The sequence below is a fragment of the Musa acuminata genome, chromosome BXJ3-4 (assembly GCF_036884655.1).
Source record: "Musa acuminata AAA Group cultivar baxijiao chromosome BXJ3-4, Cavendish_Baxijiao_AAA, whole genome shotgun sequence".
Lineage (NCBI taxonomy): Eukaryota > Viridiplantae > Streptophyta > Magnoliopsida > Zingiberales > Musaceae > Musa > Musa acuminata.
The window spans coordinates 11,232,773-11,251,542 of NC_088352.1; the positions used below are offsets into that span (position 1 = coordinate 11,232,773).

Sequence of the window (18,770 nt, forward strand, 5' to 3'; positions counted from 1 at the left end):
ATATTCTGCCTCTATGATGGAGAAAGCAATACACATTTATAATCTAGATTGCCATGACACAGCTCCCCCTGCAAAAGTAAATACAAAATCGGATGTGAATTCCCTTGTATCTATATATCTTGCCATATTTGTATCTGTGTAACCTATCAACATAGATGGTCCACCTCCAAAGCTTAAATAAACCTTAGAGCTCCCTTTGAGATATCTAAATATCAACTTTACTGCTGCTCATTGCTCTTTACCTGGAGTTGCAAGAAATCTACTAGTAACACCCACTGCATATGCGATGTCCGGCCTCGTACATACCATCGCGTATATTAAACTTCCAAGTGCTAAAGCATAAGGAATCTTTTGTATTTTCTTCTTCTCCTCGTCACTTGATGTGCTCTGTTCTGAGCACAACTTGAAGTGACCTGCAAGAGGAGAACCAACTAGCTTTACATTGCTCATATTGAACATTTTCAATACCTTCTCATTGTATTTCTCATATAATAATCAAATCTTCTTCTTTTTTTTTCTATCACAAGAAATCTGCATGCCTAGTATTTGCTTTGCTAGCTCTATGTCATTCATTGCAAAAGACTCACTTAATTCCTTCTTTAATCTGTCAATTATAGACATATCTTTTTCAAAAATAACCATGCCATCAACATAAAGTAAGAAAATAATAAAATCTTCACCAAACCATTTGATGTACATATAATGATCTGAAGCTGTTATTTTGTATCCATTTTTAGTCATAAATAAATCAAACTTTCTGTACCACTGTCTTGGAGCTTGCTTCAGCCCATACAAGCTCTTCCTCAACTTGCAAACAAAGTTCTCTTTACCTTTGACTTTAAAGTCTTCTGGTTGCTCAATATAAATTTCCTCCTCCAAATCATCATGAAGGAAAGCTATCTTCACATATAACTGCTCAACCTCAAAGTCCTGGCTAGTAGCAATACCACGAGCAACACGAATAGAAGACATTTTAACAATAGGAGAAAAAATCTCTTTAAAGTAAATACCTTTCTTTTGACCAAAGCTTTTCACAATCAATATAGCTTTGTACTTTAGTTAAAAATAATATTCTTGAGTCTTTAACTTAAAAATATACTTGTTCTTCAAGGCCTTTATTCTCTTTGGTAGTTGTATCAAATCATATGTATGGTTCTTCTACAGAGCATCAATCTTTTCTTATACAGTAACTAACCATTTCTTTTTATGCTCACTTTTAACTGCTTCTTGGTAACTCTCTATTTCACCTACATCAGTAAGCTTCACATACTCATCTGTAGAGTATCTTCTGGAAGGTTAATGTTATCTAGAAGATCTTCTCAATTAAGGTTCTGCGGGAAGTTGCTATCCAACTTCTTCTTACTCAACATATCCTGCAGGTAAATCAACATCGGGCTCTACACCATCTTCCTGCATATCTCCCCCATCACTCTGATATACTGGAGGAGTAATTGGGTCACAATCTGCTAATCCTTCTGTAGAAGTCTTGGCTAGTGCCTTCTTCTTCAGATCCTCAAAGGTTTGATCCTTAAAGAAGACTACATCTCTGCTTAACACCTTTTGCTTTTCTAAATCTCAAAGCTTATAACTAGACTGATCATGTGAGTAGCCAAGAAAAATACATTCTTTAGTCTTACCATCCAGCTTAGACCTCTCGTTGTTTGGAATATATACAAATGCATGACAACCAAACACTCTCAAATGCATATAGAAAATATCTTTCCCTGACCATACATGCTCTGCAACATCACCATCTAAGGTTGTACATGGTGATAAGTTGATCATATCAACTGTAGTCCTCAAAGCTTCATCCGAAAACTTTTTGGGTAGCTTGGCTTGTGAAAGTATACATCTAATCTTTTTCATGATGGTATGGTTCATCCTCTCTGCAATTGTATTATATTAAGGTGTATCAAGAACTGTTATCTCATGTTGGATGTCATGTAACCTACAATAATCATTAAGCAATCATGTGTATTCATCACTATTATATGATCTTATGTATTTTAATTGTATTTTTGTCTCCATTTCAATTCTGACATGAAACTCTTTGAAGACATTAATAATATGATCTTTGGTTTTCATAGCATATGCCTAAACTCTTCTAAAAAAATTATTTATAAAAGTGATAAAATAAAGTGCACCACTAATACCAGGAATATTAATAGATCCATCAAGAGTTTTTGTCCTCAAAGGATCACATACATATGTATAAACACGATCTAAGACATGCATTTTTCTAGACAAAACAAGAATAGTAAATAAAACTCTATGTTGTTTACCAACCAAACAATCAATACAAAGGTTCAGATGTATACCTCTGAGGTTTGGCAATACCTCTCTCTTGGAAAGAGCTTGTAGCCCCTTCTTGCTCATATGCTAAAGTTTTTCTTTGTAGGATTCAGTTGCTCACCACAAGTTTTGGCCTGCAACTTATATAAGGTGTGACATTTCTTTCCACTAGCTATAATAAGAGAACCCTTACTGAGCTTTTATTGTCCTCTGTGAACTCTGCTATCATAGTCTTCATAATCTAGCCTTCCAACTGAAATTAAATTCAATCTCAAATTAATCACATGCTTCACATCCTTAAGTACCAACTTACAGCCAAGGTTGGTTTTTATATGGATATCACCCATGCCAATGATATCTGTCGTGTCATAGTTGCTCATCTTGACAACACCAAAATTTTCAAACTTGTAGGTAGCAAAAAACTTCCTTTGTGGTGTAGCATGATAAGAAACACCTATGTCAATCACCCACTCAAGATCCTGACACACACAAGAAAAAATATTATTAGAATGAGACAAAATCAAATAATCACCACCCTACAATATAGTTGTAGTATTATCTTTTGACTCTAGAGTTCATTTCCTTTTCCTTTTTCTTGCTCTTCTTAGGTTGCTTACATTGGTTCTTATAATGTCTTTTCTCACTATAGTTCTAGCAAACAATAATTTTTCTTGATCTTGACTTGCTTCTGCCCATGCGTGAACTGCTTCTATCCATAGAATTTGATCTTCCTTTGTTCTATGAAATAAGTGCCTATGAATCATTTTGAGATGTTGCTGAATTCTTTCTTCTCAACTTCTCATTCAACAAACTACTTATTACTTGACTCATGGTGACAACACCATCTGGCGCAGAGTTACTAAGGGAAACCACTAGTGTCTCCCAACTTTCTGGTAATGAACTGAGAGGTAACAAAGCCTGTAACTCATCATCGAGAAACATTTTAATAGAGGATAACCGGTTAGTGATACTCTACATTTCATTCAAATGCTCAACAATAGAAGCACCATCTTTATATTTCAGATTTACAAGTTTTCTAATCAAGAAAGCTTTGTTGCTAGTAGTTTTTCTTTCGTAGAGACATTCTAACTTTTTCCAAAGAGAATATGCATAACTTTCAATAGAAATATGATGAAAGACACTATCATCAAGTCACCATCGAATAAACCCAATTGTTTTTCGGTCTAACCTCTTCTACTCATTATCTGTCATAGTTGCGGGCTTTGCACTATCCTCCTACAAAGGTCCATACAAATCTTTGTAATATAAGAGATCTTTCATTCTTGGTTTTCATATCATTCAATTATTTTCATTCAAGCTAATCATGCGAGAAACACTACCGGTTGATGAGATATAAAAAGAGAAACAAACTTTTGTATACGAACACATACTAGTATGTCATAACATACAGTGAAATTAAATAGAAATCACAATAAAATAGAACACTAAGATTTACGTGAAAAATCCCTCCAACGTGAAGGGTAAAAACCAAATGGCAAACTAGAGATAATCCACTATAAGAATAATGAATATATAAATCTTAGTCTTTTGCCCAAATCCCAAGCAATAATCTAAAGAGAATAACTGGGATACAAGGATTATGTCACTATGCACAATATCCAAATTCTTCCTAAATAATCACAATACGAATCTATTATAAATCCGATCTAACATGAGATGAGAACACTACCTAAATGATTGAGAATAGTCTCTCTGCGTTGTCTTTATCTTTTTTCTTTTTCTTCTCTTGTTTTTCTACCATTTTCTCTTTTTTTATTAAATCAAGTTACTATAGTTTTTCTCTTATTTTCATAACTACCCCATCCTCTTATTAGATCTAGGGTTACGAAGTGGGTTATGGACTATTAAAACCGACTAAATTTGTCGATCGTCAACCCAACACAGAAGTTTGATGTTCTCCTCTTTCTGAAGGAGAGACGCTGATGAGAAGCTCGATTCAGTTTCCGGAGAATCCATATAAAAAGTCATAAACACAGTTTCACAGGCGTCTCAAAGAGGGTTCTCTTAATTACAGGAGCTTCTTCAACCCTAAATCTCACTCCTAACCAACCAAGGATTTAAATGTATTGAATTAGACCTCCAAAATCATACTCCTGCACAAGGAAACTTGGAAGCATTCTTCTGAGCCTCGCCTGCCGATCCCTGTCAATCTGAAACAATGATAAGAGAAGGCTGAACCCAGAAACTACAAATTTATCGGAACCAGCTGCTTCCAAAGACAAAAAAAAAAAAAAAAAAAGTCAGAAACTACAGATTATACAGTCCATGTCACCAGTAGGCTATGAAAACCCAAAAACAAAAATTTTCACTCAATTTGACCTCTCCAGTCATGTCTGCAATTTATTATGTGCTGGTGTGCTGGAGATGAGAAGGTGACAAGGACCGGCCCAGGATTCAAGCAAAAGGACATGCGATGAAGTCTTGGCATGAGCTGAATGCGAACGATTAATGGAAAAGTCTCAAGCATGCCATCGAGTTCCACACGTCAAGACAACCGCGCGCAGGCCTTGTAGCTTCAGAGTCAGCCTTTTCTCATGGTCGATTCCTTACACGGTTCTTTAGATCGTGATGATGGACAACCTACCGAACATCAAACTGCAGCCAAAACTCTGCCTACCTCTGTCACCTATCTTTTCTTATGGTAAGTCTTATAATGAACGAGCGGACGATCCACCACTAACCACATTTCTTCACATCGACGGCACTGCAACCAATTGCTGAGAGATGATTGACTTCGACTGGTTCGCAAAATTCATTATAAATCGTCTTAAAGTTTGCATGGACGGAAATGTTCTGCTAATTCCCACCGTCTTCCTCCACCTGATGATAGAGGCATCCACGGAAGAACCGCTGCTGCTATCACAGAGATGGGTATCGCGATCGACGACCAACTTGAATACACGTTCAAAAACTTTCTGCGTTTTCTTCCTGCTTAATCATTTGCAGAGAAAGAAATGGCATCCCCGAGCGGAGGAGCCTTAATATCCCGGTGTTGATCAGCGAATCAGGTGTCTCGCTATGACAAGACTTCATGGTTCATGTTACATTGACTCTAGGCCCCATTGTCCACTACGAAGCCTTCACGTTTGAGTGCTGAGCCCCGAGGTGGGAGCTTTTGATCTTTTCATGGTGACTTTAGATTGATCGCCCTGCCCACCACTGCGCCTCTCTCTTTTACTACTCGAGCGAGTGGAAGAAGAACTTCTTCTCTTGATGGGACAATGATTTCAACTCAGCCGGAGAAGCTAGACATTGATAAGTGATGTGACACCTCCGCAGCCGCATTCTTTGCACACACCAATCGGGATGCATTTTGGAGGGCAGAAAACGGAGAGAGAAAAGAAGTGATTTAGGAGACGAAATGTTGTATGAAGAAGTTTCAGAACATCCTCTTTGTTTTCATCATCCTACTCTTATGGTCAAGGAACTAATGGGGATATAAACAGGAATAATCTTTGTATAGGAATAAATATTAGAAGACAAAATACGCAACGGAATAAAATGGAAACACACTCAAACAGAACACCAAGATATACGTGGAAAACCCCTTCACTGTGAAGGGTAAAAATCACGGGGCAAACTAGAGATAATCCACTATGAGAATAATGAATGTACAAATCTCAATCTCTTGCCCAAAACCCTAGCAACAACCACAAGAGAATAACTGGGATACAATGATCACGTCACTGCCCACAATATCTAAAACCTCCCAAGTAATCATAGCAAGAGCCTACTGTAGATTTGATCTAACCTGAGATAAGAACACTACTAGATGATTGAAAACAGTCTCTCTGCGTTGTCCTTGTCTTCTTCTCTTTCTTTCTCTTCCTTTTCTGCCTTGTTCTCCTTCTTCTCTTTGGAATCTCGTGGCTTCAAAGATCTGCCTCGTTGCTGCCTTTTTATAGCTTTAATCTGCATCTAAAACGCAGCCACCACACCCCCCTAATCTTAATTAGAGTTAGGTTAAGAGGGGGTGTGGGCTGTGGGCTGATAAAGCCCACATGGGCTGAATATGGGCCATCAGCCCAACAACCTCCCCCTTCAGCCCTTAAGGGAGGCTGTCCCATGATTCCTCAATGTGAAGCCATACCGACCAACTGTCGGCATATCTCCTGTCTTTCTTTTGGTAAGATCTTCGTCAACATGTCTGCTCCGTTGTCATTTGTATGAATTTTCTGAAGCTGCAACTGCTTCTCTTCAAATACATTTCGAATCTAGTGGTATATGGCATCTATATGCTTTGACTTGGAATGAAACATTGGGTTCTTACACAAATGGATGGCACTCTGGCTATCACAATGGACCACATAATTTTTCTGTTTCAACCCCAATTCTTGTAAGAATTCTTTCATCCATAACATTTCTTTGCATACCTCTGTAGCAGCAATATATTATGCTTCTGTGGTGGAGAGAGCAATACACCTTTGTAACCTGGATTGCCATGACACAGCTCCCCCTGCAAAAGTAAGTACATAACCTGAAGTAGACTTCCTCGTATCTATATCTCTTGCCATATCTGCATCTGTGTAACCTTTTAACACAGGTGGTCCACCTCCAAAGCTTAAACAAACATTAGAGCTCCCTCTAAGATATCTAAAAATCCACTTCACTGTTGCCCAGTGCTCTTTGCTTGGATTTGCAAGAAATCTGCTAGTAATACCCACTGCATATGCGATGTCCGACCTCGTACATACCATTGCATACATTAAACTTCCAACTGCTGAAGCATAAGGAACCTTTTGCATTTTCTCCTTCTCCTCATCACTTGACGGACTCTGTTCTGAGCACAACTTGAAGTGACCTGCAAGAGGAGAACCAACTGGCTTAGCATTGCTTATACTGAATCTTTCCAATACCTTCTCAATGTATTTCTCCTGTGACAACCAAATCTTCTTGTTTTTCCTGTCACGAGAAATCTGCATGCCTAGTATTTACTTTGCTGGCCCCATGTCCTTCATTGTAAAAGACTCACTCAGTTCCTTCTTCAACCTGTCAATTTTAGACATATCTTTCCCAAGAATAAGCATGTCATCAACATAAAGTAAGAGAATAATAAAATCCTCACCAAACCATTTGATGTACACACAATGATCTGAAGTCGTTCTTTTGTATCCATTTTTTGTCATAAATGAATCAAACTTTCTGTACCACTGTCTTGGAGCTTGCTTTAGCCCATACAAGCTCTTCTTCAACTTGCAGACAAAATTATCTTTACCTTTGACTTTGAAGCCTTCTGGTTGCTCCATATAAATTTTCTCCTCCAAATCACCATGAAGGAAAGCTGTCTTCACATCTAACTGCTCAACCTCCAAGTCCTGGCTAGCAGCAATACCAAGAGCAACACGAATAGAAGACATTTTAACAACAGGAGAAAATATCTCTTCAAAGTCAATACCTTTCTTTTGACCAAAGCCTTTCACAACCAATCTAGCTTTGTACTTTGGTTGAGAACAATATTCTTGAGTCTTCAACCTAAAAACACACTTGTTCTTCAAGGCCTTCATTCCATTTGGTAGCAGCACCAAATCATAAGTGTGGTTCTTCTGAAGAGCATCCATCTCTTCCTGCATAGCAACTAACCACTTCTCTTTCTGCTCACTCTCAACTGCTTCCTGGTAACTCTCTGGTTCACCTGCATCAGTAAGCATCACATACTCATCTGTAGAGTATCTTCTGGAAAGTTGACGTTGTCTAGAAGATCTTCTCAACTGAGGTTCTGCGGGAACTTGCTCTCCTACTTCTTCTTGCTCAACATGTCCTGCAAGTAAATCAACATCAGGCTCTACACTATTTTTCTGCACATCTCCCCTATCACCCTGATATACTGGAGGAATAACTGGGTCACAATCTGCTAATCCTTCTGCAGAAGTCTTGGCTGGTGCCTTCTGCTTCAAATCTTCAAAGGTTTGATCCTCAAAGAAGACCACATCTCTGCTCCTTAACACCTTCTGCTTTTCTGGATCCCAAAGCCTGTAACCAAACTGATCATGTGAGTAACCAAGAAAAATACATTCTTTAGACTTACCATCCAGCTTGGACCTCTCATTATCTGGAACATGTGCAAATGCACGACAACCAAACACTCTCAAATGCCTGTAGGAAACATCTTTCCCTGACCATACATGCTCTGCAACATCACCATCTAGGGCTGTACATGGTGATAAGTTGATCACATCAACTGCAATCCTCAAAGCCTCATCCCAAAACCTTTTGGGTAGCTTGGCCTATGAAAGCATACATCTGATATTTTCCATGATGGTGCGATTCATCCTCTCTGCAATTGCATTATGCTGAGGTGTACCAAGAACTGTCATCTCATGTTGGATCCCATGTGACCTGCAATAGTCATTAAACAATCCTGTATACTCACCACCATTATCTGATCTTATGCATTTCAATTTCCTTTTTGTCTCCCTAGCATGAAACTCTTTGAAGACATTAATAACCTGATCTTTGGTCTTCAAAGCATAGACCCAAACTTTCCTGGAAAAATCATCTATAAATATGACAAAATAAAGTGCACCACTTATACCAAGAACATCAACAGATCCACCAGGAGTTTTTGTCCTCAAAGGACCACATACATCTGTATAAACACGGTCTAAGGCATGCATTTTTCTAGACAAAGCAGCACTAGCAAATGAAACTCTATGTTTTTTACCAGCCAAACAATCAATACAAGGGTTCAGATGTATACCTCTGAGATCTGGTAATACCTCTCTTTTGGAAAGAGCTTGCAGCCCCTTCTCGCTCATGTGTCCCAATCGCCTATGCCACAACTCCATACTGAAGTCTTTCTCTGTAGCATTTAACTGCTCACCATAAGCTTTAGCCTGCAACCTGTACAAAATATGACATTTCTTTCCACTAGCTATAACAAGAGAACCCTTACTGAGCTTCCATTGCCCTCTGTGAAATCTGCTTTCATACTCTTCATCATCTAGTCTTCCAACTGAAATTAAATTCAGCCTCAAGTCAACCACATGCCTCACATCCTTAAGTACCAACTTGCAGCCAAGGTTGGTCTTTAAATGGATATCACCCATGCCAATGATGTCTGTTGTGCCATAGTTGCCCATCTTGACAACACCAAAGTTTCCAGACCTGTATGTAGCAAAAAACTCCCTCCGTGGTGTAGTATGATAAGAAGCACCTGTGTCAATCACCTACTCAAGATCCTGACACACACAAGAAAAAATATCATCAGAAGGAGACAAAATCAAATAATCACCACCTAGTTGTAGTATTATTCTTTGACTCTGTAGACTCCACTTCTTTTCCCTTTTTCTTGTTCTTCTTAGGTTGCTTACATTGGTTCTTGTAATGTCCTTTCTCACCACAGTTATAGCAAACAATATCTTTTCTTGATCTTCACTTACTCCTACCTATACGTGAACTGCTTCTAGACTTTGACCTTCCTCTGTTCTCTGAGATAAGTGCCTGTGAATCATTCTGAGATGTTGCTAAACTCTTTCTTCTCAACTCCTCATTCAACAAACTGCTCGTTACTTGACTTATAGTGACAATACCATCTGGTGCAGAATTACTAAGGGAAACCACCAGTGTCTTCCAACTTTTTGGTAATGAACCGAGAAGTAACAATGCCTGCAACTCATCATCAAGATACATTTTCATAGAGGATAACTGGTTAGTAATACTCTGCATTTCATTCAAATGCTCAGCAATAGAAGCACCCTCTCTATATTTTAGGTTCACAAGTTTTCTGATCAAAAAAGCTTTGTTGCCAGCGGTTTTTCTTTCATAGAGACTTCCCAATTTTTTCCAAAGAGAATATGCAGAAATTTCAGTAGAAACATGGTGAAAGACACTATCATCAAGCCACTGTCTAATAAACCCAATTGTTTTTCGATCTAACCTCTTCCACTCATCATCTGTCATAGTTGTAGGTTTTGCACTATCCCCTTGCAAAGGTCCGTACAAATCTTTGTAATATAAGAGATCTTTCATTCTTGGTTTCCATATCATCCAATTATTTCTATTCAAACTAATCATGCGAGAAATATTACTGGCCTCCATGTTCAAATACAAAAATTAAATCACCAAAACCCCGCTCTGATACCAGTTTATGGGGATATAAACAGGAATAACCTTTGTATAGGAACAAATACTAGAAGACCAAAATACGCAGCGGAATAAAATGGAAACACAATCAAACAGAACACCAAGATATACGTGGAAAACCCCTTCAATGTGAAGGGTAAAAACCACGGGGCAAACTAGAGATAATCCACTATGAGAATAATGAATGTACAAATCTCAATCTCTTGCCCAAAACCCTAGCAACAACCACAAGAGAATAACTGGGATACAAGGATCACGTCACTACCCACAATATCTAAAACCTCCCAAGTAATCACAGCAAGAGCCTACTGTAGATTTGATCTAACCTGAGATGAGAACACTGCTAGATGATTGAGAACAGTCTCTTTGCGTTGTCCTTGTCTTCTTCCCTTTCTTTCTCTTCCTTTTCTGTCTTGTTCTCCTTCTTCTCTTTAGAATCTCGTGGCTTCAAAGATCTGCCTCGTTGCTGTCTTTTTATAGCTTTAATCTGCATCTAAAACGTAGCCACCATACCCTCCTAATCTTAATCAGGATTAAATTAAAAAGAGATGTGGACTGATAAAACCCACATGGGTTGAATATGGGCCATCAGCCCAACAGGAACAACTTACCATCACAGCAAAGAAGAGAAAACAATCTGCTTGTCAACTTCAATTGCAGAGTCTGTCACACTCTGCAATAAATAGCATGGATGTTCAACTAAATCTACCACTAAAGTTGAATAGTTAAACACAAGAGCTAGATTTTGCACAGAACAGTACCTGAATTTCCTTTAGGATAATAGAAAAGGAATAGTTGTGTGTGAATTAATTGTTAATAGAAAGATTTTGGACGGAACATAAGGAAGACTTTCAAAATAAACAGATCCTTGGCTGTTCTACACATTCATTTGGGGCACATTACACAAACAAAAGTGTGAATCGATTGCTTGTCAGATTCACCATGGAACAATCACAATGCAAGTTTTCAGGCTTCGAACTGGAAGAGTGAAGTGAGCACACAACAATTGTGGAGAGCATGGCAGTGAGAAAGGAGAATCCAGAGCAGACAGGTTTGACCTTGTACTGCACTGTCTGTGGGTGCAACCACCAGGTAAATTACCAACTCTATTGGATGTGCAGACATCAAGTGAGGATGCTTCATTGCTCTTATCATTTCTATTTTGTCGACAGCAAGCCAATTGCTCTATATTTGATGTCACACCAAATGGTGTTTGCCAGAGTCTATGCATACTGCAACAAAGAAGATCCAACCTCACGTCTGTCTTTTATGATTTTGTCTGCACTCGATCGATGGGGTGATGTTTTATTAAAATATAGGTGCATTTTGACACTATGCCGTGCATGAAACTTTGCCTGAGCACAGTTGACATAGTCAAAATCAAGGTGCATTTTAACTTTAATATTGAATGCCCAATATCATCCATTAGATTCATGGAAATTAAATGACACTTTGTAGGTGATACACCCACAAATGGAATCTGTGGGTTTATGGAACATGCAAGGTTTGATTTGGAAGGGTGAAGGCGATGGAGCAGAGATAAATATAAAACATTAATTAACTCTGAAAAATTGGATTCTTAGTGTTATTATTATTATTATTTATTTTCCTATTAAAATTCGTTATTAATATTTCTTTGGCAAATTCTCCTTCGTGCCCCCTCCCCTCCCTTCTTTAACCCAAGCCATTCTACCTGTGTCTCCAACGGTGGATGCTTTCCCCAAATCCGACCGTTCCCTCACCGGCCGCAGCAGACTGTGAGCCCTGTTGTTCTCCTCCTCGGAGTTCCGCGCCACGATTCTCTTCGGCTTACCCAGCCCTCGCCGGCGCCGCTGCGTCCGCTGCGGCGTATCGCTTATACTCTGAACGGAAAAGGGCAAGTTTTTACATATTTCTGACGCTCGAAATTAAAACCTTTGGAAAATGCCTCGATTGATCCCGCATACATCGCTTCCTGGAGGCGTCCTTGCCATTCTGCCGGATCTTCTTGATCAGGTTTGGTCTTTTTTGGTGTTTGCACAGGGGATTGCTGGGCCGAGGTGTGACGGACTGCAAAAATGTCTGCCTGTGGTGGACCGAAGATCAAAAGCGAGTTGAGGGTTTTCGAGAGCGCGGATGAGCTCGCCACGGATTTGGCGGAGTACATATCGCAATTGTCTGAGAATTCCGTGAAGGAGAGGGGATGTTTTACCATTGCTTTGTCTGGAGGATCTCTAATAAGTTTGATGAGGTAATTACTTTGGAATATTTCCCACATGATTCGTTTTTCGTTATTGTAGTTGCACATTTTTGTATCATTCTGCAAGGCTAGATGAGTTTTTCATGGGGATTTCCTGTGGCTGCAGGAAACTCTGTGAAGCTCCTTACGACAAGACAGTTGATTGGACAAAATGGTTTGTGTTTTGGGCTGATGAGCGTGCAGTGGCAAAGAATCATATCGATAGCAACCATAAGCTAACAAAGGATCTCTTTCTTTCAAAGGTTTGTAGTCAATTTGGATTATTTGTTGCTTGAATACTGTACAAGATACAGATCCTTATAGTTCTCTTGATTATTCTCGTATCGCATAGTATTTGGATGATGCTTTGTTACGGATTATATAAAAATTTATTTGTCAAAATTCTGATTGTCTTTATTTGTAAATTTTCTCAATTTGCAGTTAGTTTGGATTATGGTTTGCAATACCGTATCATACCGCTCGGTACGGACGGTACATACTGGTCCGATAAAAAACCGGTATGGGTGGCACATTGATATATCTCAGTGTATCATGTGTCAATACGTTCGGTACCACTCGATACAACTCGGTATGTACCGTAACAATATCTGATCGGTACATCGATACGGTATCATATTCAGAATCTTGGTTTGGATTATTTTCTGCATAGTGTATGTTTGAAAATATCCTTCAGGTATCTTTAAAAGATTAATTTAAGCTTGCCATCAAAATATTATTTTTTGTGTTTCCTTTTATTTTATGTGAAGTTCTCCTTATTGCTCGAGTCGTTGAATGTCATTGCATTAAGGCTATAATCACTTGAAACGGATGTAAAGTGATGAGTGGATGCAAAGTTATATTGGGTAATTTGTCTAGAAGCATTCAGATAATTCGTCCATGAGATCACCATACGACAAAGGGAGGATTCTGGTTTTGGGAAGTACCACCTGTTTTGCTCGGTGTTCGGTACTGATATTTGGGCATATGTGTCCAGTTCACCTAGAATGTGCTGATAAGGCATGATTTGATTTAAAACATTGAAAAAAAAAAGTTTATGTAGATCTGCACTTCAAAAAATGTTTCTATCTTCTCCTTGGTTGCTTGAATATTTTGTTACCTAGAGCATAGTTGTGCTGGAGAGGGAGTTCCTGTGGTACTTGATTTATGATCAGGGGTTTATTACAGAAGCTAATATGTTGGTTTTAGTACAAGAAATTGTCTTTTTTTTGCAATTAGGAAGCAGTTTTAAACAGCTGCAATGTGATTATTTTATGTATAAATTTATCAAAAGAGGGACAGGTAGATCGGTGAATTAATGTTCATATGCTGTTGGGTTCATTTTGAGAGTTACAGTAACAAATCAGTTCCTTGTTCGTCATATATATCTTTTGTTCTCCCCTAAGATAAAAAGAAAGTTATGCCATTACTTTGCTATAGCAATCATTCCAGATTGTACTATATCTTATTGTTTGATGTATGATGTATTTCTTTCATATCTCCTAGGATTAATTGAACATGATCATAGAAAAAGTGAGGATTATGCTCTTACATATTTGGCTATGACTTTGTTGACACTTCAAACACTAGCCCTTCCTATCTTATACAAAGGCATATGTTTACTACTTTTGATCTTATGCAAGGCACGCATGCTTATTTTTCGATGAACATGTGAAAAAATATTTTCCAACCAAAATATATTTTCTTTCCGATCTGACCACCTGGCATATCTTGTATTTACATCTTTAGGGTGGTCAATCTTGTATTGCTTAAATTCACATTGCCAATACAGGAATATTATTTGTCTGTTAGATCACATGAGCGTATCTGAATTTAGATCACATAGGTTGGTTGAAGAGGCTCCATTTCAATAGGGACCAGGATCTCTCCTTGACTACCTGCCCTATCTGGTTTGCCTTTTTATAACTATTCCTAACATTTGTCTCTTAATTGTATTATTAGGTTCCCATTCTCAACAGTCATGTATTCTCCATAAATGACAATGTTACAGTGGAAGAAGCTGCAGCAGAGTACGAGTTTGCCATTCGTCAGCTAGTGAAGATCCGGACTGTGGGTGTTTCTGAAAGCAATGATTGCCCCAAATTCGACCTTATCCTTCTTGGCATGGGACCTGATGGACATGTTGCTTCACTCTTCCCTCACCACCCAGCCCTTGAACTGAAAGAGGAGTGGGTTACTTATATCACTGATTCTCCCAAGCCTCCACCTGAGAGGATTACTTTCACACTCCCTGTAATCAACTCTGCTTCTAATGTTGCTATGGTGGCTGTGGGTGAGGAGAAGGCAATGGCAGTGCACCTTGCCGCTGCTGGCGCCGGTGAGAACTTTGATGCCTCTTCATTGCCTGCTAGGATGGTTCAGCCAACTGATGGAAAATTAGTGTGGTTCTTAGATTCGACGGCTGCCTCAGTTTTGGATGTCAGTAACGGCGGCTCCGGGTAAGCTATGTGATAACTGTGGGGCCCTGTTGATGTGTCTATGTAGATCGATACTTCGAAACAAATGTCTCTTTTTCCTCTTGGTTACTTGAATACTTTGTCGCTCCATAGCATAGTTATGGTGGGGAGGGAGTCCCGTTGCTAGTTAATGTATGATCACAGGTTTATTATAAAAGATAATAAGTTAATGTGATGTTGGCCTGTGGGATTCATTTTTAGAATTACAGTAATTTTCTGAATCCTTGGTCACCAATATGCACTTTTTCTTTTTTCCTCTCAAATATCATATTTGCTTTAATAGCAAAACTTCACTGGCCTTCACTCATGCAATGCTACAATTGGCTTGTGCATCATTAAACAGCTAGTCCATTTGAGATCAACTTTAATTTTTAGACATCTGGCATGTTTGTTTAGATCCATGGGCTGCGCGCTCTTGCTTTGGTAGGTAGATGGCTGCAAGATCGGTAGAAATCCTTGTTGGTAGCTGATGATATATTAAAGTTCATATTCATTTGGAACCTGGAATGTTAATTGTAATGGTTGGATATGCTTATCGTTTTTGTGCTTGATGAGGAATGCTTCATAAATGAATCGAGAGTGATGATTGTAAATAGATACACTATCTGCAGATTAATGTCATGTTGAAGTTGGTGAAAACTCCATCTGTTTGTTCTCCCGACTGCACATTGCCTTGTATTTAGAGTTGTCGGAGTCAGAGCATACTTACATGTTCTTGAACATTGTCTTAGCAATTTAACAGATTCCAAAAGAGACCGAAGTGTTTTTTTGGTTTCTGCATCGAACTTGTTTCAAACAGACAAAACTATTATATTTCTGGGCTGAATTCAATGTAAACTCGACATGACCTTGCTGAATTCCTCGAAGCAACCAAAACCAGAGCAATCTCACCACCACAAGATCGAGCATGTATGCACACTGCCCAAAATTCCTTTCGGATCAATAATCATCACCTCATGCCTACCACATCATCATCAGTATAAGGGCAAGCACCGACACCGTTAGGTTGTGAAGAATGAGCGGCGGAGCACCGACAGGGGAAGAGTTCGGCAGGTGGGGGTAAGCATCTGGTGGTGGCATCATGCACTCGTCGCCATTGAAGTACACCTTCCGAGGAAACGCCCACCCTTTCTTGAACGTGAACGTGCTCGCGTCCTTCCGGAGGAGCAACTCCGACTGCACGTTGCCGTACGCCCCGGCCTCCATGAGCAGATCGTTGTAGTACTTCATTCCGTAGAACATGCCGGTGTCATCTGCAAGCAGAACCAGGAGTCAGACCTGTTTGTGGCAGAAGCTGAAGGGGAATGAAGGATCTGCATGCTCCTTTGACTCACTGATGAATCCATATGGAACGAGTGGCTTGTAGTCGAAGCTGAAGACCTCCGTGACGTTGTCGAGGTTGGGGTGTTGGATGACCAGCGTCCACAGGGTGTAGTTCATGCGGTAGTTGAAGTTGGTGATGGCGATCTTGGCGCGCCAGTAGTCCTTGTAGTTGAGCTTGACGTGCCAGTGCACGCGGATGGGGCACATGTGTTGGGTGCACTGCAGCAACGGCGCGTTGTCCTTCTTGGGCGTGTTGATCCCCGGCATGCTTAGCAGATTGGAGTCCCTTCTGCAGGAGGCACCGATCAGGAATGTAAAGCTTGTTGCCTACACGGATGAGAAAGTAGTGCAGACAGCGTACTTGATGCAGTTCTTGTTCTCGCAGCCGCAGGCGCAGGAGCGGCAAGGGATTATGGTGTCGTTGTAGAAGGAGGAGAAGGAGACGCAGCAGGTTGGGTGCTTGGAGGAAAGAAACTGTGAGTAGGTGCACGTAACATTCCAGGTCACTGCACAGCCACCACCATACAGAGTTCATCAGAGGATGGCAGCGGAGTACAGCAGCAGAAGCTTATGAGCAGAGACTTACTGAGCGCCTGCGTCTTCCGCCGCTTGTCCGGCGTGAGAAATATGGTGGACGGCACAACCTTGGCTGGCCCGCAGGTGTAGCCGAGTCCAGGTCCCAGCAAGGTAAAGTTCTGGGGAAGCTTCACCGTCTTGTTGGATGTGCCGGATTGGCCAACACTCACCTGGAAAGCTGAGACTGCAGCTGCGGGATCCTGTCCATAGGCCCCGACGACGCCTCCCTTGCAGCAGTTAGCTATCTGCTGGTTGTAAGGGACCCCGGGAAGCAAGTCGACGATGGCCGGAGTCTTCTTGCAGCAATGAGGAAGGTTGGCCTTGAACTTGGAGCAGTCACCCTGCTCCGTGGCCTGAGCACCCACCATGGACCATATCACCTCCTTCTTTGCCCACGTCCAACCCAGCGTCCACCCTGGGCTCATTATGTGCCGGTACATTTGGAAATTGTTCATCGTCACCACGGCCTTGCAATGACATGTTGATGCGTTCAGAATCCGAGTCTCGAGTGTCAGCAAGGCAAAAAGTACTCGTGGAGGAGGAAGACACATACCACATATCCATCTGCCGTCCATGAGATCACATCCCATTTGATCGTAATGTTTCCGGTCGGGTCCAATGGATCATAAGCCACTGTGTCATGAACGATTAGATCAGAACGTGTGAATCTAAACTCGTTCACCTCATTTATATCCAAGATGAAATCAGAACCTGCAGGAGAGAACATCAGCGCGAGAACAGAGATGAACAGAACAAGCGAACAGCTCGACCAATCATCTGCTGCAAGGTATCTTCGACTCGGGCGACCGATTTGATTCATCTCCATCCTCGGCGATTCACCTCACCAGAATCGCCTGCTTTGGCAGAAGAGGCTGCTGCTGAGTGAATGGAGGAGCAGCTTGTGGGTTTTTATGGAGAAGAAGTGCATCATCACTCACCAACTAATTAGCTGGCGATGTTAGAAGAAGAAGAAGAAGAAGAAGAAGAAAGTCTGCTATCGTTCTCAGTTCTTCTTTTTCTTCGGGTTTTCTTGTAGTTTAATTCCTCAGTTTCGAAGCAATGTGTGTTTGGTGAGATTAGCAAGAAAGGGACGCGCGAAATTTGAAGAATACCTCCCAACGCTTGTCGGTTGAGACTTCAAATGCATCAAAATACGAGGAAAATTAAAGAAGAATCAACATATATGTTTGCTATATACTGCTCTTACATGGAAACCCTGGAAATGAATGCAATTAATGATATGATCTACAGAAATAATTCACCAGAAGAACTCTGATTTGGGCAAAGATATCTGATGAGTTCAGGGATGAGAATCCAATTTCTCATGTGTATATATATATATGATTGGTCCAGAATGGAAATACAATTTGTCCACTGGAATGAAACGATTTATTATTCTTGGGATCATGTTTTTTGTGTTGCAGACGGCAGCAAGTGAGCGGTCGCCATCCAGAGTTTACATCTCAACATTGTTTACATAGCGTGAAGAAGATGCCCCATCTTTCTATTTCTTTTCTGCTCAGCCTGTTCAATCAAAGCAGATTCCTCAAGCATCCTCAAGCATCAAGTACAGAGATTAATTGATTCTGTGCCTCCTCCTAATTAAGGGTGTGACTTGAATACTGCCAAAATTGTCGAATATTGATTCCCATTTTAATCCAATAAACTTATGGAATGGGCATGAATATTTGATACTTACATGTGTACAAACTTAATATGAATCCACCAAAAGATTTGAGATCCTGGCTCGTGAATCTATTGGACTCAGACCAAGTTTAGTCTCG

At 40.2% G+C, this 18,770-nt stretch overlaps 2 protein-coding genes across 2 annotated transcripts; one reads left to right on the plus strand and one right to left on the minus strand.

Annotated features, from left to right (window-relative positions):
* Positions 1-12,042: 12,042 nt before the first annotated feature.
* On the plus strand, positions 12,043-15,262 carry LOC135635054 (probable 6-phosphogluconolactonase 1). Its single transcript, XM_065145864.1, has 4 exons — positions 12,043-12,271; positions 12,418-12,625; positions 12,741-12,876; positions 14,573-15,262. The coding sequence occupies exons 2-4, from the start codon at positions 12,453-12,455 to the stop codon at positions 15,071-15,073; spliced, it is 810 nt and encodes a 269-aa protein (XP_065001936.1). The 5' UTR covers positions 12,043-12,271; positions 12,418-12,452; the 3' UTR covers positions 15,074-15,262.
* A 576-nt stretch (positions 15,263-15,838) lies between these two features.
* LOC135635912 (COBRA-like protein 4) lies at positions 15,839-17,884 on the minus strand. The gene is made up of 6 exons (XM_065147376.1): positions 17,698-17,884; positions 17,540-17,619; positions 16,997-17,453; positions 16,772-16,916; positions 16,422-16,699; positions 15,839-16,340 (listed from the first exon to the last, which is right to left on the minus strand). The coding sequence occupies exons 1-6, from the start codon at positions 17,810-17,812 to the stop codon at positions 16,048-16,050; spliced, it is 1,368 nt and encodes a 455-aa protein (XP_065003448.1). The 5' UTR covers positions 17,813-17,884; the 3' UTR covers positions 15,839-16,047.
* Positions 17,885-18,770: the final 886 nt, after the last annotated feature.

What these genes read in the sequence shown, in the direction of transcription:
- LOC135635054 (XM_065145864.1), top strand. Translation starts at nt 12,453, where the DNA reads ATGTCTGCCTGTGGTGGACCGAAGATCAAAAGCGAGTTGAGGGTTTTC. An exon ending in TCTCTAATAAGTTTGATGAG is followed by an intron (nt 12,626 to 12,740) that starts GTAATTACTTTG and finishes CTGTGGCTGCAG; the next exon opens with GAAACTCTGTGAAGCTCCTT. An exon ending in AGGATCTCTTTCTTTCAAAG is followed by an intron (nt 12,877 to 14,572) that starts GTTTGTAGTCAA and finishes TTGTATTATTAG; the next exon opens with GTTCCCATTCTCAACAGTCA.
- LOC135635912 (XM_065147376.1), bottom strand. Translation starts at nt 17,812, where the DNA reads ATGGAGATGAATCAAATCGGTCGCCCGAGTCGAAGATACCTTGCAGCA. An exon ending in GCTGATGTTCTCTCCTGCAG is followed by an intron (nt 17,620 to 17,697) that starts GTTCTGATTTCA and finishes TTCATGACACAG; the next exon opens with TGGCTTATGATCCATTGGAC. An exon ending in GGACGGCAGATGGATATGTG is followed by an intron (nt 17,454 to 17,539) that starts GTATGTGTCTTC and finishes TGTCATTGCAAG; the next exon opens with GCCGTGGTGACGATGAACAA.